Genomic DNA, 26,551 nt, shown 5'->3' on the forward strand with positions numbered 1-26,551 from the left:
GGACTACATGAGATTGACTCAGTCTAGGAGAGAAAGCTGAGCCAGGTATTGATGGTACATACCTTTAATCCCAATACTGGAAAGCACATATGTCTTTAATTCCAGGAAATGATGGCTGGGCAAAGAAAGGCATGAGGAGACAGGAACTAAAGGCTTTTCAGCAGAAGCCTCCTTTTAGATAGAGGCTTTTTCTGCTGAAGACTTTTTGGCCAAGGAACCTCATTTGACTAGAGGCCTATTTGCTGTGGGATGTCCTGTATGTTGTGAATAAATAAAACGCTGATTGGCTGGCCAGTAGCCAGGCAGGAAGTATAGGATAGGCGGGACAAACAGAGAGGAGAGGCTGGGAGGTGGAAGTCTGGTAGAGTAGCAATCCCGCCATCCAGGGAGCAGCATGTAAAGGCAGTAGGTAAAGCCACAGAACACGTGGCAAATATAAATTAACAGAAATGGGCTGAGTAAAAGAGTAAGACCTAGACAATGGTAGGCCTGAGCTAATGGCTGAGCAGTTTAAATAATATAAACATCTGTATGTTTATTTTATAAGTGGGCTATGGGACTGCTGGGGCTTGGCAGGACCCAGAAAGAAAATCTCTAGCTACACTTATTGGCCAAGGTCTTTTCAGGCTGAGAAGTTGGGCATGAGGGTAATCTTGTACAACCACTTTGGGAATAAATATGACAGTTTCTCAGAAAATTTGGAATTGATCAACCTCAAGACACAGCTATAGTACTCTTGAACATATTCTCAAAGAACACTCCACCATACCACAAGAAGTCTTACACAACTGTGTTTATAACAACATTATTTGTAACAGCCAGAAACTGGAAACAACCTAGATGACCCTTAACCGAAGAATGGATAAAGAAAATGGGGTACTGCTGTGGGATGTTCTGTATGGCAAATGTGTTGTTGATTAGTCAATAAATAAAACACTGATTGGCCATTGGCTAGGCAGGAAGTGTAGGCGGGACAAGGAGGAGAATAAAGCTGGGAAGTGGAAGGCTGAGTCAGAGAGACACTGCCAGCCGCCACAATGAGAAACAGCATATGAAGATGCCGGTAAGCCACGAGCCATGTGGCAACTTATAGATTAATAGAAATGGATTAATTTAAGCTGTAAGAACAGTTAGCAAGAAGCCTGCCATGGCCATACAGTTTGTAACCAATATAAGTCTCTTTGTTTACTTGGTCAGGTCTGAGGCTGTGGGACTGGCAGGTGATAGAGATTTGTCCTAACTGTGGGCCAGACAGGAAAACTCTAGCTACAGGGTACATTTACAAAATGGAGTATTACTCAGCTGTTTAAAACAATGACATCAAGAAATTTGCTGGCAAATATATGGAACTAATAAAGACCTCCCTGAGTGAAGTAACCCAGATCCAGAAAGACAAACATGGTATGTACTCACTCATAAGATAATATTACCCATAAAGTAAAGGAGAACCATGTGACAACCCACAGACTCAGAGACACCAAGTAACAAGGAATGCTCATGGTGAGGATGCATGAATCTTACTATCAAGGAGAAGTATAAAAGTCACTACCAGTGGACAGTGGCAGGGGCCTGGAAGTGGGAATGGAGATGGGAACAGCAGGGATTAGGTCGGGGGAGGATGTGTAGGGAGAGTACTGGAAGAGACACCTGGAATCTGGGGCATGAACATTTTTCTATTTATATATTTATATATTTTTGATTCTGCTTTGAATAGAAGCAGTCCTGCATTTTGACTTTACAGAATGACAAATTCACCTCTATAGGTTGTCTGAATGTGTTGTAGAGTGAGGCATGGCCACACTGACAATTGTGGTTCCTAGTCAAGGCTTCTCCAAACGTCAGCTCACTCCCTGAGGGGTAGATTAATGGTGCCACAGACTGTCCTACTGATGAATTCACAGAATGGCTCTGGCAGCTCTGTGTGCTATTTCAGGTTCTGATAGTTTCTGCCAAAATAGGGTTGGAAAGGTACTTTTAAAAATAAATATTCTCGTGTCTATGTGCAGATACATTTCAAATGAAAAAGTTTATGTGCTAAAACGCAAGGGGTACTTGATATTAATTTTTAATTGATACATTTGTATTTGTAGAAATTCGAGGCCTTGGTTCTTCCCTCATCAGAACTTTTCACAAGATTACATCATATATGTTCAAAGTCTTCTGGAAATAAATATCAAAGTCATATATCAAACTGAAAGTGAATTAGAACAAAAATATTTGTGTTTAAAATTAGATTTATATTTTAGTTCCTTAATGCTACAAATACCCTGATATTACACCGAACCTAAGATGAATTACAATAAAAATATTTATATTTAAAATTGTGTTTATATTTTTGTTTCTTAACGCTAGAAAGAACCTGATATTCTAAGCCCATATCTGCTACTTGTTTAGAATTATGATATTACAAGTTATTGGTTACTGAAGTGGGAACAACCATCTTAGGGATGTAACAGGAATCTTAAAAGTTCTTACTAATAAAAACAAACCTGGAGCCAGGTGTTGAGGTGGATGCTGGAAGATCAGAGAAGCAGAACAAGCCACAGCTTCCTCATCTCGCCAATTCCTCAGGTGATCCTGTTTCCTCAGACTGGATTTCTCTCAGCTGAACTGTGCTGCTCAAAAGCCTGAAAACTTAACCAGCCAAATGCTTCTAGTTTCTGGTCCTCATGCCTTATATACCTTTCTGCTTTCTGCCATCACTCCCTGGGATTAAAGGCATGAGTCACCATGCTTGGCTGTATCTAATGTGGCCTTGAACTCACAGAGATCCAGAGGGATTTCTGCCTTTGGAATACTAGGATGAAAGGTGTATGCTACCACTGCCTATCCTCTATGTTTAATATTGTGGCTGTTCTCTTCTCTGACCCCAGATAAGTTTATTAGCGTGCACAATATTTGGGGGAACACAATACCACCACATAGGGGAATAAAGATATAAAAGTCAATTGAAAGGACAGTGATGTCAAGTATTATATTTTGCCACACTAAACTGATATTCCTAGAGATAAGCCACATATTTATAATGTAGTATTCCTGATGAAAAGCTTAGTTTTAACCGGAAAGTCTTAAAAATATCAATAATGCTGACATGGATAATTATGTGAAAAATTCAGATTACCTCTAAGGATTTAGTGTAACTCAAGGAGTGTACTGCAGATTGGGATAAATTATACTAAGAATCAGAAGAAAACTAACAGTAACACTAGAAGTCTTTATTACAAATATCAAGCCACTTGTACAGTAGTTTTCTGTCATGTCAAGAGTCAAAAATTTAGCTGTGTGAGTGTCATGCTGGATGACATACTCTCTGACACAGGAAGTAAAGGAGGTTAAAGGAATTTCTCAATTATTCTTGCTGATCTCAGATTTCCCAAATACCAAGTGAATTCATCATAAACCTATTGCCTGAGCACATGAACAATGAATTACAACTATTATTATTATAGGAGAATGAGGCATTTTAATTATTCAATTAGTCTAATTAGAAAATATCACACATATATGTATAAGTGGATCAGTTTTTCAGATGATACACTTGACAAAGAACACAAAAAAGAATCAAATCATAACAAAATTTTAATATTTTAATTGAAAGTAATTATGTTGTTTAGCTTGAACTGTTTATGGGACCCCCTGTCAGTGAGATTGAGATTTGTCCCTGGTGCATGAGCTGAATTTTTGGAATCTAGTGCCTTTAGGGAGACACCTTGCACAGTCTTGATACAGGGGGAGGGGCTTGGACCTGCTTCAACTGAATGTACCAGGTTCTGCTTATTCCCTATGGGAGACCTTACCTTGGAGGAGGTGGGAATGGGGGGGGTGGGTTGGAGGTAAGGCTGGGGGGCTGGAGGAGAGAGAAGAGGAGGATTGGAGGATCAGTGGTTAGTATGTAAAACGAATAGAAAATTTCTTAATAATAAAAAGAAAAATAAATAAAATAATAATAAATAACAATCATGCTGATATCTATTAATATTCTATTCAAGGGATTTGGATATTATCTTTGTGCTTTATTTAGGACTTAGTAGTTTTTCATCAATATAACAATTATTAAATTTTTCCATAAAACACCTCCCTTTGAAAGATTGTATCAATTTTATTAGTGTGTTTCTTCATCATTTTATGACTATATCATCATTCAACCTTCCTAAGAGATAAAATACATAAGTAATTTTTCTGTTTGTAGTCTAGATATCCAATGGAATGTAAACTAATTATTGTTTTTTAAGCGTTAGTTTAACCAATTTTGTTAATTTTATTTAGCAATTATATCTTCATAATTCAGTGGCATAAAAATGTAAAATATAAAGTTGATCAATCAATAATGACCCACTAGTATATGTAAATAAATGTTTCCATGCAAATGTATATAAGTATATCCATGTATATGATCAAACTGTGAGTAACTCACAATTAGCCCAAAAAAAAATTCCTGACTTTTAGATGTCATTTTTATTTTCACTCAAATGAAACTTCAAAGCATGGTTTAAATTATATTCTCGACAATTCCATACATAAGGATATAACATACTTTGATAATATAGTCTTCCTTTACCTGCTCCCATTCACTCTGAAATTCACTACATCCCCCACTGTAAGCTTCTATCTACCACTTCTATCTACCATGTCAGATATTGCTGGCAGATAATATGCGTATAGATTTAAGGCAGTTGGGATCTGGAGCTTGTCCAAAGCTTGCTAAATATTAGATATACAATACTAGAAAAGAATAATGGAATCATTTCAGATCTTAAGAAGGACATTACTGAAGGAGACAAAGGTTCTTTCCTTGCCAAGGAAAAGTGAAAAAGAAAAGTATAAAATGCTCTTTGTTGTTTTTTAAGGTGGATAGTTTTTTTCCTTCTGAGACATATTATACGTATTTACACTTTTCTTTGTAGAGATACATGATATTATATGTGATAGCCCCTGACTGACCAAGAGAACCTCACTGTGATAACCCCTTTATACATAGGACATCACAAGGCAGCAGGCTGCTACACTGTGGTATTGTTTATAAAACCTGAAGATAATTCAAAGCCAAACTTAAGAACTATACCAGAGTAAAAAACATTTTCAAATCATTTTCTGTAGGAAGAACAGGGAGTTTGTTAGTACACTATGCCACAGCTAGGTAACAATGATCCTTGACAGCAGAATCAGACACTCCCTGAACACCTGTTACCCAGAAAGATGCCCAAGAAGACTGGTATTTTTCTTCAAAAAGTTTTGATTTAATGGCAAGAAAACAGAGCAAAGTAAATAATTTATATATTACATGAGTGCCCTCAATTAGCTTTTTTTGCCTTTAATTGAAATTTATTTCTGATTTGAGTAAAAGAAATGACAGAAAAAAAAGCAAGTGTTTCTTAAGAAAAAATTGAAAAGATAAAAATTTAATGGCCTAATACATGGTAGCAGATCTCAGTATATAAACAAAAACGCTATGCAAATAGGTCCTCATCTTATCAAGAATAATCATTCCCTTATTATTCTGAGTTGCAAATTAGCACTCCAGTGATTCTTTGTACCAAATGCTTTATTACCTAACTTTGCCATAATCAGAATTTGAAATTTGCTGTTACTATTGAAGGATCTTCTTAATTACAATCCTTTCTAGGGAAATGATGTTGTTAAAAAAAAATGTCGATGGGTTTGGGTTTGTCTATATATATTGCTAGGCCTGACAGTTTAGAATGAATGTTGTTCCACTCAATATCTAAGTTTAATATATGCTATGCACACATTTAATATTTTCACCACTAACTCTTTTATACCTACAGATAGACTTATCTGGACATGTGGTACATATAGCTTCAATTATCATAACAGTATTTTATTTATCTTTTCTTTTATGTGTGCAAAATTAAAATCTTGCCCTTTGAAATTATGTTTTTTTTTTTACTCTGACTGTAATTTTTCTCTTTATTTAGTGTATTTCCATTTAATATCTCCTCTCTTGTCAATCATTATGAAGTGGTAGGAGAATATCTATAATGGCAATAGTATCTCCCTGGGCATTACTCTGGTGGAATGTATATTTTTCTTCTTAATAATAATAATAATTGGTTTTGAGTAACTCCAAACATTCTTTTTCAAATCGCAGCACTGTTTTAAATGTGTAGATTTTACAATGTTCTTTTAAAAACCTGATAATGCTTTTTCATTGAGAGTCATTTTGTTATCATTGTGTCTTACTTTTCTGGATGTTTTATAGCAGTCACAGAGAATCAATTAATCTTTCCTTTAGGTATATTTTTTTTCTAAATTTTTGATCAAAGTCAAGCTGTGGTGGCACACATCTTTAATCCCAGCCCTCAGGTGGCAGAGGCAGGCAGATCTCTGAAATCCAGGCCAGCCTGGTCTACAGAGCAAGATCCAGGACAGGCACCAAAACTACACAGAGAAACCCTGTCTTAAAAAAAAAAAAAGTAGTCTTCATTTACCATGGTCTCCTATTCCTTGTTCTCCCTCTCTGTTGTTGATCCAGCTGGGATCTCCCACTCCCTCAAGCTCTCTTTCCCTCGACCCTCGCCCTTCACTACCCCCACTCATGTCCAGGCTGTTCATATAGATCTCATTCCATTTCTCTGTCATTGGGCGACCCCCGTGTCTTTCTTGGGGTCCTGTTTTCCAGGTAGCCTCCCTGGTGATGTGAGTATCAGTCCAGTCATCCTTGTTCCACATCTAGTATCCTGCTATGAGTGAGTACATACCATGTTTGTCTTTCTGAGTCTGGGTTACCTCACTCAGGATGATTTTTTCTAGATCCATCCATTTGTCTGCAAACCTCATGATGTCATTGTTTTTCTCTGCTGATTAGTATTCCATTGTGTATATGTACCACATTTTGTTTATCCATTCTTCAGTTGAAGGGCATCTAGGTTGTTTCCATGTTCTGGCTATTACAAACAATGCTGATATGAACATAGCTGAACAAGTGCTCTTGTGGTGTGGTTGAGCATATGAGAATAGGAAGAAGCAAAGTGCTAGAGAGGCCCACAGAAATCCACAAAGATACCCCCACAACAGACTGCTGGCAATGGTCGAGAGACAGCTTGAACTGACCTACTCTGGTGATGGGATGGCCAAACACCCTAATTGTCATGCTAGAAACCTCATCCAACAACTGAGGGATCTAGATGCAGAGATCCATGACTAGGCCCCGGGTGGATCTCTGGGAGTCCAATTAGCAAGAATGAGGAGGGTGTATATGAGCGAGAATTGCTGAGACCAAGGTTGGATAAAGCACAGGGACAAATAGCCAAACGAACGGAAACACATGAAATATGAACCAATGGCTGAGGGGTCACCAACTGGATCAGGCCCTCTGAGTGGGTGAGACAGTTGATTGGCCTGATCTGCTTGGGAGGCATCCAGGCAGTGGGACCAGGTCCTGTGCTCATTGCATGAGTTGGCTGTTTGAAACCTGGGGCCTATGCAGGGTCGCTTGGCTCGGCCTGGGAGGAGGGACTGGATCTGCCTGGACTGAGTCTACCAGGTTGATCTCAGTCTGCGGGGAAGGCTTTGCCCTGGAGGATATGGGAATGGGGTGCGGGCTGTGGAGGGGAAGGTGAGGGGGGCGGGAGAGGGAAGAACAAGAGAATCTGTGGCTGATATGTAGAACTGAATTGTATTGCAAAATAAAAATTAAAAAAAAAAGAAATAAAAAAGTAAATTTTTGTCAAATGGCCATTAGTATTTTGGATGGTCATGAAATCAGATACAACTTCAGATGGAACACATGGAAAACACATATGTCTAAAACATTTTTCTACATTTACTACTTTGAGTCACCAGTTAGCAAAGAATAACATCACCACACATTTGTGAATGTAACCTAATTGTAAAATTTTTGGGAAAAGTGAATTTAGCCAAATTAGGTGTAGATCATAAAATGCAACAGTATGCAAATAAATCATAGTAGAACATATAAAACCATTGAAGTCTGGATAGCAAGAAATCTTAAAATCATTTTAATATACTTTTAAATATGTGAAATTATACATTGATTACATATAAGTATATATATATATATATATATATATATATACACGTATATATATTATGTATGCTGTACAATTACATACCTTAATAAAATGTAATAGCTCATCTAGATTCATAATCTTTGAAGAGTGATTGAGAATGTTTCTAAGCTTAATCAGTGTATTTAATCAGTTGATATCCAGACCGCTTGATTGTTATTTTTAATACATCCACATATATCAGCATCCCAAAAAAATTAGAAAGAGTTCCCTCAAGTTAAGGGTATTAGCATGCTCCCTTCCTTCTTAACTCTATTCTAAAAATAAGACACAAATTTTCTACTTGAAAGATATATCGTTCTATAACTTATCTTATCAAGTTATTGAGAGACTGCTATTTCTTAAGAATCTAAGTATTAATGTCCCTGCTAATACTGTGGTATGATCAGTCTCTTGAAGAATTCTCGGTCTCATGATAATATTGGTAAAATGAGATATCTGCAATCACATGGGGGCCTTTTTGCTCACCCCAGATAGGCTCTGACTCAGGAGATAGGAACACAGAAAACTTCCATTGAGTCAGTAGTTTCTGAAGTCTTGTCTCTTGAGTTCATATTAAAATTCACAGACCACAGAAGGAGAGTTTAGGAAGAAGTGTTTTATTGTTGGTCGCTTAATTAAAGGAAAAAAAAAAGCAATGTTCCTGTAGATCAGTAGCTGAATCCCAGGATGTGGGAACCTTCAAGCTGCTGGTCTAAGGGCTCTTTCTAAGATGCAGGGCAGGAACTGTGCCGAGCCATTGGGAAAACAGTGAGCTGAGCTGTCTAGTTAGCTCACCCTTGAGATGTTCAGATACCCATAGCACTCTCAGTCACAGCTTCCTAGACAGGCTGCTTATGAAAGAAATAGATAAGAAGTAACAGGAGCAAGGCATCCTTCCTGTCATTCCTAGCCTTCATCGAGCACACTCTTTGAACTGCCTTAAGTGAGTGGCTTACCTTATCATTTACATAAAAGTTAAGATGATCAGTTTCTAAAAGACAATTTTCTGTAATTTTGATTAAGTTAAATTGAATTGATTAAATCTATCAAATGACTAATCTATTATTTCTTTATCTTTCATATATTTCATCAGCATTATAAATTTATTCATATGCATAATATTATTTTATTAGATTAATACACAGATATTTAATTTTGGCAGTTCTAATATATATATACTGTCACATATTTAATATAGCATTTTATTAATTACATTTAATAGTATCAAATTTTACTTTTTCTTTACTAGTTTTCAGGAAAGTGATAACTTATAATCATTTATCTGATCTCTAAAAAATTTCCAAACATGCTTACAAGAAATATAATATCATTGATAGATAAATGGTAGACAGATAGAAAGATAGATAGCTATAGATGATATAGAGAGTTAAATTATAGATAAATAGATATAATATTAGTTCTTGGTGAATTTTATGCATACTTTGATCATATCCATTTTTATGTCCCCAAAGTCTTTTTTACTTGAACATACACAATAATACTGTGAACAAAAACAATATTAAAACCACTTTCCCTAATATTGTACCATTTTTTTCTTCAAATTTCTTGTTATATCACATTAGCTGTGATTTCTGATATAATTTTGTTGACAAGGAGGAGAAATTAACGACCTTGCCTTGTTCCTGATCTTAGTGGAAGGCTTCCAGTTTTTAATCATGTGATAGAATCGTAGGATTACATAAATACTTACCATTTTGAGAAAGCACCATCTATTTAATATTATGGGGAAGTTTTTTATTGAAAATAGATTTTTTTCATACAATGTTTCCTGATTACAGTTTTCTTCTCCCTCCTTTTGTCCTCAATCCTTCTTACCTTCTGAAACCACACAAATCCAAATCCTTTCTCGATTTCATTTGAAAACAAACTTTTGCTTTGGGATCCTTCTCCTCCTACTGAGTTATCTCTCCCAGCCTTGGTGTGAGTGTTTGTGCCTAGTCTTATTATAACTTGTTATGCTGTGTTCAGTTTATATTCCTGTGAAGCTTGCTCTTTTCTAAAGGGGAAATACAGGAGGGGTGGATCTAGGGGAGAGGGAAGGTGAGAGAAGGACTGGAAAGAATGGGAAGAGGGGAAACTGTGGTCGGAGATGTAATGTATGAGAGAAGAGTAAATTTTAAAAACAAAAAGAAAAGAAAAGAAAAGAAAAGAAAAGAAAAGAAAAGAAAAGAAAAGAAAAGAAAAGAAAAGAAACAGGTGTGGCCAGAAGTTTCTCAGTCCTGTCCAGCTCCATGGTCTGGCCAAATCTCTCCCACCCACAGTCCTGCAGCTGCTTATAAAATAATTACACAGATATTGGTGAAATTATTAAGGCCACTCCATGTAGTCAAAAGGGAGGTTTATTTTGTGGGGTAACTCACAAGTGAAGGGATGGGAAAGGTGTGGCGCAGTCCGGTGGTGTTCTCTGGAGAACTCTGCTCAATCTACCTCCAGTGTCCAGGGTCCAGGAACCAAGAGAGCTCGTGCATCCGGATCTTGGGTCTCTAGGGTCCTCCCTCGGCCACACCTTGTAGGTGTGATAGTTACTGAAGCCTCAATGGGGGTTGGAACTTCCAGATCAAAGCTGGAATGGCTACCTACTACACACAGAGGCTTATATTAATTACAAACGGTATGGCCTATGGCTCCTGCTTATATTGGCTATCTCTTACAACTTAACTCAACCCATTTCTGTTCATCTATATGTTACCATGTGGCCAAGGCTTTACCAGTGTGTTGGCATCTTGTTGCTCCTTCAACAGTGGCTGGTGTCTCCCCCTACTCAGCCCTTCTTCTCTCTGTATCTCTGCTTGGATTTCCTGCCTGGCTATATGCTTTCTTGCCATAGGCCCAAACAGCTTTATTTATTATCCAATGGGAGCCACACATCCTCACAGCAAACAGAAAAACATCCCACAGCAAACAGGCATGTAAAATGAACAACAACAACAAAATAACAAAAGAAAATCCTTAATAGAACAGAAAAAAATAACATAAAAACAAAGCCAAAGAAAAATCAGAAGAAACACATGTAGATGTAGAGACACACACATTGGAATATACCAAAATCCCCTAAAAACACAAAGTCAGAAAACATAATATATAAGCAAAAGATGTATAGAATAAAAAAAAAGGACATGCCAAGACAAAGACCCCAGCAGTAGATGCCCAACCCAAAGCTAACTCAGTCTTATTTTTGGACAACTTCTTACCCCATGATGATCATGAATTCTTAATCATAAATGTATATTGGACTTTTATCAAATGCTTGTTTCGTACCTTCCCATAAAGGTTATTTCTCTTTTCTATTGTCTTGATATGATGAAGGGCATGAAATAGAAATTCAATTTAATATTAAACATAATTACTTTGTACATTGTTAGACTGATTTGCTTGTATACTTATTATTTGCATTAATATTCATGAAAGGTACTGAATTGGTAAATTTTCTGTGAGGTCTTTATCAAATACTAGCAATAAAGTGATTGATTATTGCTTCCTAGAATGAGTTAGAAAATATTTCTTTTGCTCTGTCTTTGGAAACTTATAGAGAATTGGAATACGTTCTTTAAATATCTGGGAGAATTCACCAGTAAACAATTCATCTGTTGTGGAATGTTAACTTTGGTCCAATGTTCTTTAGTTGACAGAGGACTATTTAAAATTTCTATTAATGTCTATGTGATTTTAGGAGACAGAGAGATAGATGAATCAGTAATATACTTTCTCTGAAAGCATGATGAATTTTGCTCAAATCCCAAACACCTTCTTAAAAGCTCGATATCCTGATGTGCATCTGTAATTCCAAAGTTGGATAAACAGAAACAGGCAGATCAGTGGAGCTCATTGGCCAGAGAGCCTAGGCAAGCCAATGGGTTTCTGGTTCAGTGAGAGACCTGCCTCTACATTAAGACAGAAAGCAATCAAGAAAGACAAATAATATTGATCTCTGTCCTCTGTTTGCCTATACATGTACAAAGTAACATGTGCATACACACATATTCAAATCTAATGTGATTTTAATATGTATTCAATGTACAAAATACATAAACTTAATGATATATAAACAATCTAAACTTCCAGTGTATTTGAAATTCAAGTAACATCAAAATTTTCAGGAAAAAGTAGAAAAGATATTTAGAAAGTTAAAGAGAACATTACATGAAGACTAGATACTAAAGATTATCATGCAGAACAATCTTGAAAGGATACTCTGTCATGAGTGATGTTGCTCTATGATAGTCTGAAGTGTTCTGAAATGAACTGAGTGAAAATGAGCAAAGACTGACATGCAGTGTGGTAATCAGAAAGAACCTAATGAAGACCCAGAGTGTCCACTTAATGTAAAGATGTCTCCTGATTATTTTGTTCTATTTCTCTATTTTCTCTTGATTAAGACACCTATAATTCAAGGTGGAATCAAAAAGGAATGGGGCAAGAGCAATCAAAGACCAAAAGATTGCTGTTAATGTTCTGGATAGTTAACATCAGTATAAGAAAATTTTGGAGAATAGATCACTCCTGTTCAAAAACAAACTGTTCATTGAAAAACTCAGTTTTCCAAATAATGTTAGTCCTCAGAATATATATATATATATATATATATATATATATATATATATATATATATAATATTCAATAGTAACTGAGTAGACTGATTCAGTGTTATATGAAGAATTCTGTGTTCATTATGGTACATACATAAGATGTTTTACATTTAATTTAGTTTCCTTATTATAATTAGTTTTTTGGAAGTTTCATACAATGTGTTTTGATAGTATTTACCCCACTCCAAATCCTCCCAGAACCAAATCCCCCTCTCTACCTACCCAATTCCCTTTTCTCTTATTTTTTTTTTCATTCATTAAGTCCAACTTGAGCTGCCTATATATTCTTGGATATGTGGCCTTTTACTTGAGCATCATCAGCTTACAACAGACAATACTCTTAAAGAAATCTGACTGCCCCTCACCACATAGTTATCAGTTGTGAATCATTCCTCTTTTAAAGGTGGAACTTCAAGTCCACCTCCATTCTCAATGCTGGAATTTGTTCTGTTTTGAGCTTGCATAGGTCTTGGGCACATTGTCACAATCACTGTGTGTTCATGTGTGCATACACCCAGTTTTATCCAGAGGACACTGCTTTGTCTTTATTTTCTGCTTTTCCACCACTCTGGTTCTTACAGTATTGCCCTCTTTCAAAGTGATCCCTGAGCCATTGGAGGAGGTTATAGTCTACAAATGTCACTAAATGGGCTAAACATTTCTGTCTCTTATTCTCTGTGCCTTGGAAAGTTGTAGATCTTGGAATTAATCTGCCCCTACTGCTAACTGAATATTTATTCACCAACTGAGACCTAGTGATGTACTAATCTGTAGGCATAAGGATAAGTCAGTAGGAGCTGGTTTGATACTATATTCATTTCACAAAATAATAGTAGTATTTTCTCCCCTAGGGCCAACAATGTATCTAGTCACAGATTTTTGGCTCTACCATGTTGCCCGGATGTGGTTACATCTTGTGGAGTGAATCTCTAATCCTAAAGAAGTTGAAGGCTCCATTATTCCATTGTGTTTTTTTCTATTAATTCACCAGTGGGTGTGTCTTGCCCAGGCAGACTTCATTGTAGCTGACCAGGTATACAGCTGGGTCAGTTTGATGATTATATTTCTTTTCCTGTGGTTTGCACAGCACTTTTCAACCATGTGAAGGCTAGCCATTGGGATAAAGCTTTTACATTTGTGCTAGCTTATTATATACATGTTCTTTGACTCAAGTATGTTGTGTTTTTAACAATAGGGTCTTACCATCAAATTTTGGAGGGTAACCAATTGTCCTGGTAATCGTCTGTTATCTTGGGGATCTAGTGCCAAGCCATTCCCAAAGAGCTAAAGTTATAGGATTCTGAACAGAAACAAAGCAACTGCTAAAAACAAGTAACATGTGAAATGTGAGTCAATACTTCGTTAATATTTGTTGTATTCTTCACCCTTTTAATGTGTCGGTTACTTTGTCCCTTGACATTTTTATTTTTAGTTTTGTTTTTTTAAACTTGGTTCTGCTTAAATGAAGAAAATATTCTGAAAGTGACATTTCTTAGGATACTTTGCCAACTTGTTTCCATTTTAAGTTCAGGCAGAAACAGTTCTACTGGGAAACAAAAAGGCAAGAATGGAGTAAAGACAGGATGTCTCTCCTTACCCACCTCTGACCTACAATGGGCCAAGTGCTGACTTCAAGTTCCTGAACCGATGTTTTCTTTCTACTTTCACTTCCTGCCCTTTATAATGGATCCCTGGGAGATATTTTGTCTTATTTACACTAAAATCTGGGTTAGCTTTCAATCCTATCTATTCTATAAGTACTTACAATAATTTTGTAATCAGTACCTAGCTCGAATTCCTCTGTTGTTATATGTGAGCGATATTTTTTTCTAAGATTTCAAATGAAGCCTATACATTAAATCATTTGTTCATGTGACAATTTTATAATGTGGATATTGTTCTGTATATTTCTCTAGAAAAGATGAGATACATTTTGCTTTAGGATTCCCATCAAATTCACTGGATCCTGCTATCCACGTCAAATCAACAGAAGGTAACTGAGTGCTGATGTGTTTATCTTAAGAGCTTTAACTTTCAGGCAACACTTCAATCCATATTCGAATGACCACATACTCTGCTTGCTATATGCAAGGTGACTTGGACTTATTTCCATCTGAGTTTGTTTTCAGTGTAAAATTGAAAAGAATTTTGATGTCCCATATAAACTTACATGCATACAAATGTGTATTTAGCAAATGTGTCCTGTTGATAACTTGCATAAATTAAAGATGGTAATAACCTTGGTCCAATCCTCTAATTAAAACATAAAACTATTTTTCCTCCATGTTTACATCTAGGATAGACCTGAGTTTTACTTTGGCAAATAGAAGTTTTGGTTGTGTTATTTATTTACTTGTGTCCTTGCTCTGGTGCTGGAATAGAACACAGGGTCCCATACATGTGAGGTAACTTTGTTAAGTGAGTGAGCTAGTCCACAGACTCTGAATCATAGACTATGGCAGAGGTGGTTCATTCCTGGATCACCATCACAAGAGAGAGTAACATGGAGAACTCTTACCAAATGAGACAGTAGTAAAGGCAGAGAATAATGGATCCCAAAGTTGCAGTAAACAGCAAAGCTGTGGATGTTAGAAGCTGCCTAAACATAGTGAATTCATGATTCTAATTGATACCATATAGAATAGAACTGACCTACCAACATAATTATGAGAAAAAAATAAATTCTTATAAATGTGCCATTTGTATATCATGAAATGTTTTATAAATACATGCTATATTATGATAGCCAAAATCTAATAGTAAGAATTGAAGAACACCATTACTCTTCTAGAGACCCTGATTTTGACTCCCAACACCCACGTGGGGATTCCCATCTGTCCATTTATCCAGTCCCTGGGCATCTAATGTCTTCTTTGATCTTAGTAGGCAACAGGCCTGAAAATGGTGCACTTGCATACATGGAGGCAAAACATTCTTATTATTAAATGATAAAATAAACACATCTAAACATTTCTGAAGGACTTGCTGATACAGATTGCCTAATGGTTACAGGGAATGGCTGGAGTTTGGGGGATACATGCTGTGAGGCTAAACAAGGAAGAAGAGAAGAGACATTCCCAGAATACTGAAATCATTGAGATGGCGGTAATGACAAACTACAAAAATGTCTATTACCTTTGCTTGTTTCTGTTATTTCAAATGTGTTATTCCTAACAAAAAAAAGCTTTTGAAATCATTATAGTTTAAAATTGTTTATTATAAATTCACACTCATGCTACTCATATGGATTGCAAAAGCAGAGTAACAGTTATTGGAACAATAAAAATAAAGCTTAAGTATTTGAAGAAAATAATGATAGATCCCCAACTTTAAGGAAAAATATAGAAGTTCCTATACAAACTAAGATATTACCAAATATATTCTGTTTTCAGTATTTCTTACACATATCAAAACACCTAGGGAGACAAAATTTCATTCATTCAAATCTTGCCTCCAGTTAAATTTCCAGGAATTCCAGATAATATGCCACTCTCTCTTTCTTGTTCTGTGGTCAAGCATTTATCTTCAAAACTGTGGATCTTCTATAATCTAATACTTCTGTGCTGTGTTATTTTGTCGTTTACTCCATCTGAGGCTGTTAGATTTAATTTTGTTAAAATAGGTCACATAATCCTTTAATTGATTTCATGACCCAGGAATATTAGATCATAAACCACAATTTGGAAATGCTGCATAACCCTGCACTGCCTCTCCTCAAGCTGACTCATTAAACTTTGTCAGTGTTTGGGAAGGACAAGTGGAGAGAAATTTTAGTATGGACATAGAGAGATTTCATTTTGGAACATTCCCTCTATCAACATGCTACAGAACTTTGAAGAAACAGAGCACATCGGAGATATAGCACAAGTGTAAATTTGAATTTTTCTAAGAAAGAGGAAAACAAAACAGATACTTTCAAAATAATGTGTCCCTTTCTTAAATTTGTGCACAAATTAAGCAGGAAGAAGAACACAAGTATGTAATGCTCTTATGAAATATTCCAGGTCATGCTGCATATTCTATTTAGAGATATATTTGTAAGAAGATACAGAATACTATAACTTTCTGGAGCAGTCCTATAAAGCATGGAGGCCTATCGTTAAATGGATGAGGGGGATGGTGATTAAAAACTCTGAAATAAAATTAAGGAAATCTAGAAAGTGATCAAACATATTTTGTTATAATAAGTAAGGTGAATACATGAGTGTTTGTCTTTGTGTGTAATTTCAAAAGGCTACTATAATTTTTTAGTAATAAGATTTATAACTCAAAATCTTCCATATTTCTTTTCTTTTTTTGTAGCTATAGTTGGATTTTTCTTATTCTATATTTGTTTATGTATCTTAGGTTTTTCCCCACATGTGTGTTTAAATTTTTTCCCTATGAAAATCAAAAGAGGGCATCAGATACCCTAGGCTTTGAGTTACACATGGTCTAGAGTCTTCATGTGAGTAGTGGGAACCAAACCCATGTCCTCTGATATAGCAGCCAGTTCTCTTAATCACTGAACTATATCTCTAGACCTTAATATACTTTTTTGTTTAAAGTTTTATTACTATTTGTGTGTGTGTGTGTGTGTGTGAGAGAGAGAGAGAGAGAGAGAGAGAGAGAGAGAGAGAGAGAGAGAGAGAGAACATTCCAGAGAAGATCATGATAAGGCTTCTGTTCCACTGAAGATGCTCAGTGTTTGCTGGCCTCTAAACTTGTGTCCTCTGAAAGAGGAGTGTACTCTCCTAACCATTGAGCAACCATCTCTCCTGTCCCTTCTGATTATACTTCTAAGTGGAGAAAAAAAAATGCGTGAGATTCAGGGTAGAGCTGGCTAGGATTCTTTTTTAGGAAGGTATAACAAACAATTTCTTAGAAAAAAATTTAAGAATTAGTCTTTTATTTCCTCTGAAACCTCAATTAATCAAATATGCCAAACTCAAATATTTCATATAATCAAGGTTAAATAGTAACATTATATGAATAACAAAATTTTATAAAGCAAAATGGTTTAGACATAACATATTAATATAATTTATCACTTGAAGGTAATATAAAAATGAGGTAAGTGATCTATTTGAACTCCCTACATATCACACTGAGCCACATAAGAATTTTCTAACATAAGATAGTGTATAGCATCTCACCCCTTGTTGTTATAATCACAATGATTTATGTCCTGGAAACTGCTAGGTTTAGCTTGCCAGCTTTGCTTTTTATAAATAAATAAAAAGAGATATGCTATGAATCATGTTAACTACTTGGAAATAATTTTTATAAGCAGTATTTGCCATTATTTTTCTGTATTTTGTAGACAAAATTCATATAGAAATACAAAATTCAGCTGTCTTTTAAAAGCTGCTGAAGGGAAAAGCATTTCTAGTGAGATGGTGAGAAGGAGGAGAACAGTACATGTGCTTTAGCAATCTATCTGATGATTAAAGAAATTAACTTCTGTTCTATTTAGCTGACTTCCTTGAGGACTAACCCACCCATTCAATACAGTGTTTCTCACACTCACTTCAGTCCAACACAGATATACATGCATGGCATCACTAAGGTTAATATCTATTCTTCTTAAACTTTATGCACAATTCACATGGAAGTTATTTTATTTAATTTTGAATAGTCTTTTATTCTTTTGAGAAAGTCATAGCAAATGTGATTAGGGAACTTTTGAACTGAACTCAATCTATTCCTGTGGTCAAAGCTTCAGTATCAATAATTTCTTCTGGACAAAAAAAAAAAAAAAAAAAAAAAAAAAAAAAAACCTCTAAATTATCTCAAAATAAAAACCTGTGACTTGCAAAGAATTTCATTTGAAGGATGATTTCTTAAGTTGAAGCTACATGAGTTACACAGATTGTATCAATTTCTGACACAGCTTTTGAAAGACCCCCGAAGGCAGTCTTCCCTCAGGAGAGACCCTCGCCTCCAAGGAAGACACCGAGACCACGAATCAGATGCAAACAGCAAGAGGCTTTATTCAGGAACACGGGTACCCGGGGCGACACAGACTCTCGAGAAGCTCAAGGGACTGGCGCGCCCACGGGCTGGAGCAGAGGGTTTTTATAGGGTCGGGCACGGGTACAGAAACAAGAAGCCCGGTTACAGAGTTTTGATTGGATGATGCAAATGAGGCCAGTTCTGATTGGATGATTCATATGAGGCCAGGTTCGAACCCAGGTCAGCTCGTGGTTTCTCCCCGAGCTCGCCCACGCCTAGCTTCTGTCTAGGGTACAGGGTGTTTTTCTGACCTTTTAGTTCCTTGCTCTGGGGCCTGGTGGCTAAGTACAAATGTTCTGTTTATCCCATGTCCGTTAACTGAACTCCTCAGTACCTCTCAGGCTTTATTCATAAGCAGCTGAGCTAAGCTATGTTAGGCGGGGAGGCTGGGGGTCTTTCATTCCCCCATTTTCTTATCTCAGGAATGGAATCCTCCATTCATGGGGAAGATTGGTGATGCGACTCGGGCTCCGTCTGGTTGAGCCTTTGATATTGCTGGGTTAATACCAAAGTCTGAACAATAGAGATGCGTTCCCCGATAAATTGGACAAGTCTATTTATGATACAGGGCCCAAACGTCAGGAGGAATAATAGGATCAGAAGGGGTCCCAGTAGGGTGGAAATGAGGGTGGTGAGCCAGGGGGACCTTCTGAACCATCCTTCAAACCATCCCTGTTGCTCTTCAAAGAATTTTTGTCTCTGTTCTAATCTCTTTCTTAATTTCGCCATACTATCTCATACCACCCCAGTGTGGTCGGCATAGAAGCAGCATTCTTCCTTGAGGGCAGCGCATAATCCCCCTTCCTGTAAAAACAGAATGTCTAGGCCTCTTCTATTTTGTAGTACTACTTCAGAAAGGGAAGTTAAGGATTTTTCTAGAGCACTTATTGACTCCTCCAAGGCCTGTAAGTCTTGATTCATGGCCATTTGGAGCTGCCTAAATTGCTGGGTTTCCAGTAGGGCTGTGGTACCGGTCCCTACTCCGGCCGCTGTCCCTCCCATAGTCAGCCCTCCTAGTAATAATGCCAGGGTTAGGGACACCGGTTCTCTTTTATATCGATGGAGGTCCCTTCCCAGTTCGAAGTGTGAGTAAATCTCCTCTGGGTTATGGTAAACTATCCTTGGGTACAACTCGATGAGCACACAAAAATCAGAGGTAGCATTGAGGGCTGAGACTGAAACGCAGGGGGTGAGCCCAGTATTACATGCCCAATAGGTACCATTAGGGCCGGTGACGTAACCAGAGACATCGCTTACGGACAGGATGCGGTTACACAGGTGTTGGTGGGTGCGGGGGATGCTCCCTAGACATAGTCCTCGTCCTGACACCTCTGAGATTGTGAGCTTATGTTGGGCTGTCCCTAGACATTGGCTTGGAGGGGGACTGTGGGCGTTAATATAATTACCCTGGGTTGCTATCCCCTCGTAGTAGGGAGGTTGGGAAACCAGACATAGCCAACATTCTTGCGTTCTATTTGGGTAGGTTAAGTTTAAGGCCTGGTAGGCCCCTGCTAGCAGACCCAAGAGCCGATCTCCGGTTCCTGGTTGGGGTGGCTTGGTAGTGGCTGGAGTTATACCTGGACTAGTCGTCAAACCGGGTCGAGGGGTAATCTTCGGGGGTGCTGGAATAGGTGAGGAGGGGCGCTTCTGGTCAGAGAGAACCTGATTGGGGCCCATGGGGGCGGAGGCCTCCTCAATCTTAAGTCTGATAGTGAACCTTACGCCCCGATCATACCCGTATTCATATAACCTGAGTCCCCAAGTGTGCCCCCGTTGCCAGTTTCTATCAGCCTTCCCCGGGCCAGTGAAAGTTATATTTAGGGGGAGTGAAAGCCCGGGCTTGAATCGGCTGACCTCGGGGGACCCATCTGAGCAAGGCCATTTGCCTGTAACCTTCCTGAAACCTCTATTGGTCTGGATCAGGTCCCAGCTTGAGCTTGGACTCCAGTATGCTGCGCCAGTGGTCTCGCAGCCCCATTTGGCACAGAAAAAATCTCCTTCCCCCCCGCATCTCTTTGCAAGGGCCCAACCCCTCCCATCCCCCGGACAAACATAAAAGTCCGACTGGGCGAATATACATCTTGCTTGAGGGTGACGGCATCCCGGATCCGGCCAATGCACCCTGCCCGGGTGGATGGAGGAGTTTAAGGCATCAGGCTTAATGCCCTCAACCCCCCAAAATCCCGAATTCAATGCCAACTGACAGAAATCAGGAGTTAGGGGGGGCCACCATGTAAAGGGGGTATGGAGGGCGGTCGTCTGCCAGGCCGTCTCCCCAGTTTGTGAGATGACCTGCCAAGTGAGTTTCTTGACTAGGTGCGGGCTCTCTGCCGCCCTAGTCCCCTGGGGATAGACTGAGCTCAAAAGGAGGGGAAGGAGGAGGGGGAGCCGCGGGCCAACCTTATTTTTAGGGGGTTCTGTGAGCGGTACACTGTCCATGTTGATTCTCTGGATCCTGCTGGGTCGTTCTCCCCGGCAGCCTTCACATGAGAGGCGTGGATCCATGCAGCAATCCCGTCGACCTTGAGTGCAGTGGGGGTGGTCAGCAAGACAGTGTAGGGCCCCTTCCACCGTGGCTCTAGATTTGTAGTCTGGTGGCGCCGAACCCAAACGGAGTCCCCAATCTGGAAAGGGTGGGGGACCACCGGCTTGTCCAGCTGCTCTCGGTAGGCTTTAGCCAAGGGTTTCCAAATCTCCTTCTGCACCAGCTGGAGGGCCTGTAGATGTGCCTCCAAAGTGGGGCTGGTGGCAAAAGATGAGATATCAGGATGGAGAAATTTCACGACTGGAGGTTCGAAAGGGGTTAGGCCGTGCGGCCCAGGAGTATTCCGGGCTCGGTAAAGAGCCAAGGGGAGTAGGAGCACCCAATCTCTAGTGCCAGTTGCAAGCGTTAATTTGGTTAAAGTCTCCTTGATTGTCCTATTAGCTCGCTCTACCTGTCCTGAACTCTGGGGGCGGTATGCGCAATGGAGTCTCCAGTCCATCCCCAACAGTTTGGCCACCTTCTGACTTACCTGGGAGACGAAGGCAGGCCCATTGTCTGACCCCAATATCTGAGGCATCCCATACCTTGGGAAGATTTCCTCCAACAGTTTCTTTGTGACTATATTAGCCGTCTCATTCTTGGTTGGAAATGCCTCAATCCATCCTGAAAAGGTGTCCACAAAGACCAGGAGGTACCGGTATCCACAGAGTCCGGGTTTTACTTCTGTAAAGTCTATCTCCCAATGCACACCGGGACGGTGGCCCCTCAAACGGGCTCCTTTGGCTAGATGTGCTTTACCTGCATTGACCTGGGCACATGCGGGGCAGGTAGAGGCCACCCGTCGGAGCACCCGATTCTGGTTTAGCAGAATTGTCCCGGTGTTTTCTCTGTCTATCAGGGCCTTTATTTTTGTCTCACTTAGATGAGTTAGGGCATGGAGGAATTGTAACATATGGTGGGTGTGAGAGGTGGGCATCACTATCCGGTTCCCCAGTAGGTAGGCTTGTCTCTGTGGGTCCCAGTCCGCCCCCATTTTCTTTGCTAGCTCATGGTCTTCGGGGCTGTAGGGCATGGGCTCTCTCCCGGGTGGAGGAGGCTCTGGAGTGTCCTGTATAGCCATTAACTGGCTATTCCCTATCGGCTGGGATGCCACTGTCCGGGCAGTCAAATCCGCCAGCCGGTTCCCCTTGGCTATCTTGGAGTTGTCTTTTTGGTGCCCCGGGCAATGGACAATGCTGAGCTGGAGCGGGAGAAACAGGGCCCGCAGGAGGTCCAGGATTTCCTTTTTGTTCTTGATCTCTTTACCTGCGGATGTGAGCAGGCCCCTCCGTCGGTAGATTTCACCATGGACATGTGCAGTGGCGAAGGCGTATCTGCTATCTGTATACACGATGAGTTTCTTACCTTCTGCCATCCGAAGGGCCTGGGTGAGGGCGATCAGTTCCGCCCGCTGAGCCGAAGTCCCAGGCGGGAGGGCCGAGGCCCATACCACTTCGGACTCGGTGGTAACAGCTGCCCCGGCCCTGCGTTCTCCTCCGTCCAGGTAGCTGCTCCCATCTGTGTACCAGACGACATCTGGGTTCTTGAGCGGCTGATCTGTTAGGTCAGGGCGAGTGCCATGCGCCTCGGCTAAAATCTGGAGGCAATCATGCTCTATGGATGGGCTAGGCAGCGGCAGCAAGGTGGCAGGGTTAAGGGAGACAACGGGTCCGAACGTGACCCGGTCTGAGTCCAAGAGTAAGGCCTGGTAGTAAGTCATTCGGGCGTTGGAGAGCCATCTGTCTGGTGGTTGTCGGACCAAGGCCTCCACGGCATGGGAGGCCAGTACAGTCAGGGGCTGACCCAGGGTCAGTTTCCCGGCATCCTTGAGTAGAACTGCAATGGCTGCCACCATGCGGAGGCAGGGAGGCCATCCTATGGCCACAGGGTCCAATTTCTTGGACAAGTATGCCACAGGTCTCCTCCAGGGTCCCAGTCTTTGCACCAGCACCCCTTTAGCAAAGCCCGAGTTCTCATCTATAAACAGTTCAAAGGGTTTGGTAAGATCTGGCAGACCCAGAGCCGGGGCCTCAAGTAAGGCCTTCTTGATCTGTTGGAATGCTTCCTGCTGCTTCTCTCCCCATTGGAACATTATCCCTGGTTTTGTGAGGGGATATAGGGGGGCGGCCAATTCAGCGAACCCGGGGATCCATAAGCGACAGTACCCAGCCGTACCCAGGAATTCCCGAACCTGGCGGGGGCTGCGAGGAGGGGGAATGGAGAGTATTGTCTCTTTCCTGGCCTCCGTCAGCCATCTCTGTCCCCCAGTCAGGGTATAGCCCAGGTACGTGACCTTGTCTCGGCAAATTTGTGCCTTTCTGGCCGAGGCCCTGTAGCCCTTCTGTCCAAGCCTGGCCAGTAAAGCCCGAGTGCCCTCTAGGCACTCGGCCCGACTCCTGGCGGCCAGAAGTAAGTCGTCTACGTACTGGAGCACGGTCAGGGTTGGATGCTCGACCCGGAACCCGGCCAGATCTGCATGCAGGGCCTCATCAAAGAGGGTTGGGCTATTTTTGAAGCCTTGAGGGAGCCGTGTCCAGGTCAGCTGTCCCGAGAGTCCCTGTTCCGGGTCTCTCCATTCAAAGGCAAACAGTAGTTGGCTTTTAGGGTGCAGTCTCAAGCAGAAGAAGGCATCTTTCAGGTCTAATACCGTGTACCAGACATGCGTCGGTGGGAGGGTACTCAGGAGGTTGTAAGGGTTGGGCACCGTGGGGTGTATGTCCTCCACCCGCTTATTGACCTCTCTCAAATCCTGGACTGGCCTGTAGTCCCCTGTCCCCGGTTTCTTTACGGGCAAGAGAGGGGTATTCCATGGGGACTGACAGGGCTTTAGTACCCCTTGGTCCAGGAGCCTCCGGATATGGGGTTTAATTCCCTCATGGGCTTCCCGTGACATTGGGTATTGTCTAATTGAGACGGGAGTCGCGGAGGCCTTTAATGAGATCATCAGCGGTGGCTGATCGTGTGCCAACCCCAGACCCCCAGTCTCTGCCCAGGCTTGAGGAAACTCTTCTAACCAGTTCTGTAATTCCTCAGGGGCCTTTTTCAAGGGTTCTGACTCAAGCAAACGGTATTCTTCTTCTAGATTGAGGGCCAGGATTTGTAGAGGGCCCCCTCTAGGACCCGTGACCCTTGGTCCCTCTTCATCAAAATAGATTTGTGCTTTTAGCTTGGTTAATAGATCCCGTCCTAACAGCGGATGGGGGCATTCAGGTATGTGCAGAAAGGAATGGGTTACTTGCCCTGAAGCCAGTTGAACTTTTCTCTCGGTAGTCCAGTAATATCTCCTGTTTCCAGTTGCCCCTTGTACCAGTGCAGAATGCCGGCTAAGGGGCACTCCGGCATGGGTTAGGACTGAATGTTCGGCACCAGTATCAACCAGGAAGGTCACGGGCTGCCCCCCCGATCTTGAGGGTTATCCTAGGCTCAGGGGGGGGCTCCTGGCCTCGACCCCCCTAGTCCTCCAGACTAAGGAGGTCCACAGTCTTGGGCTTGGGCCGGCGGGGTCCTTGTGGCTTCTTGGGACATTCCCGGGCCCAGTGTCCCTTCTCCTTGCAGTAAGCACATTGATCTTTATCTAGGGGTGGCCTCCTTCGTCCTCCCGGCCTATCTCCCTCTCTCCGCTGTCCCTGGGATACAACGGCGGCCAAAACTCTCTTTATCTCTCTATGCTGTTTCCTATCCCTTTCCTCTTGTTTCTGCCATCTCTTTTCCTCTCGCTCTTCAGGAGTTTCTCTCTTATTAAATACTTTCTCTGCTTCCTTCATTAGGTCTGGCAACCCTAACGCCTGTAGACCCTCCAACCGCTGCAATTTAGTTCTGATATCTGAGCTAGACTGATAGATAAATGATAGGATAATACCTGGAGCCTGACCTGGGTCTTCCGGATCATACGGAGTATACATCCTATAAGCTTCCTTCAATCTTTCTAGAAAAGCAGCGGGTGTCTCTTCCTTTCCCTGTATTACATTTCTAACCTGAGCCAAATTGGTAGGCCTTCTAGCGGCCGCTCGGAGACCCGCTAAGAGCAACTGGCGATAGAGGCGTAGATGCTCCCTACCTTCAGGCGTATTGAAGTTCCAGTTAGGGCGAGTCAAGGGAAAAGCCGCATCGATGATGTTCGGGAGTTGGGTGGGCCTCCCGTCATCGCCCGGAACCTGTTTCCGGGCCTCCAGGAAAACTCTCTGCTTTTCCTCCACTGTCAAGAGGGTCTGCAGGAGCTGCTGACAATCGTCCCAAGTTGGCCTGTGAGTCACTAGGATGGATTCAATTAGGTTAGTTAAAGCAACGGGGTCCCTGGAAAAAGGGGGGTTATGTTGTTTTCAGTTATAAAGGTCTGAAGCAGAGAAGGGCCAGTATTGTAGTTGTTGGTTCAGCCCTTCTCTGAGTGGGAAAGCTTGGGACTCAGTAGGGGGTCCCTCCCGGCGGCCGCGGAGGCGGCCGGCAATGGGGGATGACACCTCATCTTCCTTGTCTTCAGCTGAGGTCCTGCTGGTTGGAGAAACCTTAGCATCTGCCAACGGCCGGATGGCGGCCGCTAATGCGGCCGCCGCCTCCACCGCGGCGGCGGGAGCCACCCCTGCGGCGGCGGGGGCCACCCCTGCGGCGGCGGGAGCCGCTGTCGCTCCGCCGGGTCGCCGAGTGGGTCCAGCCTGATAAGGAGGGGGCTCCTCTACCAGGAGATCTATGAGAGGGGAGTTAGGGTCCGGGGGAAGGACAGGGGGCTTGGGGGTCTCCTTGTGAGGGAGCACAGGGTAGAGGGAAGAGTCCGGGTTGAGGGGTGCGGAGGGCCCAGAGACTGGAGGGGGCTGTGGAAGGAAAGGCTTGACCCATGAAAATGGATTTTCGACCAGAGATCTCCAGATGGCAATATATGGGGCCTGGTCGGGGTGTCCGTTAGGACTAGGGGCAAAAACCTTGCCCTCCACCTGTGAAATAAGAGAGAGGTTAAAGGATCCCTCTTGCGGCCAGCCAACATTCATCATGACCCATTCGGCCTCGCAGAGGGTGATCCATTTTTTCTTTTTAACAATGACACCTTCATTGTTTCCTCGGGCCTTAACATCGGACCAGTGGTCCGTGGTTAGGCTTAATGGGGTGGTGATGGTCTGTCCCATGGTGGTCTCTAGATAAAGGAGTGTTAGACAAGTAACGATAAACAAAAAGACAACACAGACGACAGAAATTTGCGCTGCGCGGCTTCGGTGTAAAATCGAAAGCAGAAATTCAGACAGGGAAGCGGAGGAACCTCGATCTCCGTCCCCTACCAGAAATTCAGATGGGGAAGCGGAGGAACCTCGATCTCCGTCCCCTACCAGCACCACGTATCCCTCTGATACGGGAGTGGCCCCGAAAAACCGTGCCCCAGAGGGGACTTCAGTGACCCGTGGAACGTCTTC

At 41.4% G+C, this 26,551-nt stretch overlaps 1 protein-coding gene across 1 annotated transcript in view; it reads right to left on the minus strand.

The window, feature by feature from the left end:
• LOC131919815 (uncharacterized) overlaps window positions 1-26,316 on the minus strand; it is a 55,222-nt gene extending 28,906 nt beyond the window's left edge. The window contains 4 exon segments of the mRNA XM_059274286.1: window positions 21,118-24,555; window positions 24,557-25,535; window positions 25,674-25,804; window positions 25,964-26,316. Of these exon segments, the coding sequence (XP_059130269.1) occupies window positions 21,118-24,555; window positions 24,557-25,535; window positions 25,674-25,804; window positions 25,964-26,269 (4,854 nt within the window). The 5' untranslated portion in view covers window positions 26,270-26,316.
• Between the last annotated feature and the right edge of the window lie 235 nt (window positions 26,317-26,551).

The sequence above is a fragment of the Peromyscus eremicus genome, chromosome 9, assembly GCF_949786415.1.
Source record: "Peromyscus eremicus chromosome 9, PerEre_H2_v1, whole genome shotgun sequence".
In the NCBI taxonomy this organism is placed as follows: Eukaryota; Metazoa; Chordata; class Mammalia; order Rodentia; family Cricetidae; genus Peromyscus; species Peromyscus eremicus.